Source organism: Alligator sinensis, unplaced genomic scaffold (assembly GCF_000455745.1).
Source record: "Alligator sinensis unplaced genomic scaffold, ASM45574v1 scaffold1667_1, whole genome shotgun sequence".
NCBI classification, from domain to species: domain Eukaryota; kingdom Metazoa; phylum Chordata; order Crocodylia; family Alligatoridae; genus Alligator; species Alligator sinensis.
The window spans coordinates 936,471-937,687 of record NW_005842504.1 but is presented as its reverse complement, the minus strand read 5'-3'; the positions used below and the strand labels follow the sequence as shown (position 1 = coordinate 937,687).

Genomic DNA, 1,217 nt, shown 5'->3' with positions numbered 1-1,217 from the left:
TTTGCCGGGGGGTGGGGCACACCCGGATGCCTGGGTCCACCAGGGGGTGGGGGTCTGCTGCAGGGCTCCAGGGGAGCCAGCAGCCAGGATTCCTGGGTGTCCCCCTCGGCTCCAGACGGGGGCAGGGGGCCGGACAGCCCCTCACCCCCCCATCTGCCCCCCAGGCTACGTACGACCCCAGCGTCCACACCTACAACCCGCAGCCCATCGAACTGTCGGGGGGGACGCTCTCCAGGGAGCTGCAGGTGAGACCCCCCCACTTCCTGCCTCCCCCAAATAACTCACGCCCTTCGGGGCAGGGGTGGGGGTGAAATAGCTCACACTCCCCCTGCCCCCCCAGGCCATGGCGGAGCAGCTGGCTGAGAATTACCACAACACCTGGGGCCGCAAGAAGAAGCAGGAGCTAGAGGCCAAGGGTGAGTGGGTCCGTGCCTTGTCCCCCCACCCCGCTGATGTGCGTCCGTGCCCCCCGCCACCATCTGTGACTCTGTCCCCCCCACAGGGGGCGGTTCCCACCCGCTGCTGGTGCCCTACGACACGCTGACGGCCAAGGAGAAGGCCCGCGACCGCGAGAAGGCGCAGGAGCTGCTCAAGTTCCTGCAGATCAACGGCTACGCCGTCACCAGGTGGGTGGGGCGGGGCCAGGGGGTGGAGCCTGGGAGGGCGGAGTGAGGGGTCTGGTCAGGTTCTGGCTCCCTGCCCCACCCAGCCCTGCCCGTGCCCCTCCCCCCTGACCTTCAGCCCCCTGCCTCCCCCCCGGTCTGCCCCACTGCTGCTGCAGGGGGCTGAAGGACATGGAGCTGGACACGTCGTCCATCGAGAAGCGCTTCGCCTACGGCTTCTTGCAGCAGCTGCTCAAGTGGATGGACATCTCGCAGGAGTTCATCGCCCACCTGGGTACGGCCCTGCTGCCCCCCCGCTGGGACCCCCGACCCCCGGGGGGGGGAAGCTGGCTGAGCCCTGGCGGGGGCAGGGGAGCCGAGCCCATCGAGGCCAGGCTGAGCTGGGAGCCCGGAGCCTGTGTCGTCACCCCCCCGCCCCCGGCTCCAGGAGGGCAGCAGGGCCTAGTGGGACTGACAAGGAGGTCGGGAGCCCAGACTCCTGGTGGGGAGGGGGCTGCCCAGGCGCTGCCCTGGGGGGTGGGGGGGCTGTGTTTCGGTCTCGTCCCAACATGGTTCGTGCCCGTCTCTCCGCCGAGGCCGTGGTGAGCAGTGGGC

At 70.3% G+C, this 1,217-nt stretch overlaps 1 protein-coding gene across 1 annotated transcript in view; it reads left to right on the top strand.

Moving 5' to 3' along the window:
• Positions 1–1,217, top strand: part of RYR1 (ryanodine receptor 1) — a 45,730-nt gene that overhangs the window by 24,507 nt on the left and 20,006 nt on the right. Inside the window, 5 exon segments of the mRNA XM_025213073.1 lie at positions 35–245; positions 341–416; positions 503–626; positions 782–896; positions 1,196–1,211. Coding sequence (XP_025068858.1) covers positions 35–245; positions 341–416; positions 503–626; positions 782–896; positions 1,196–1,211 — 542 coding nt within the window.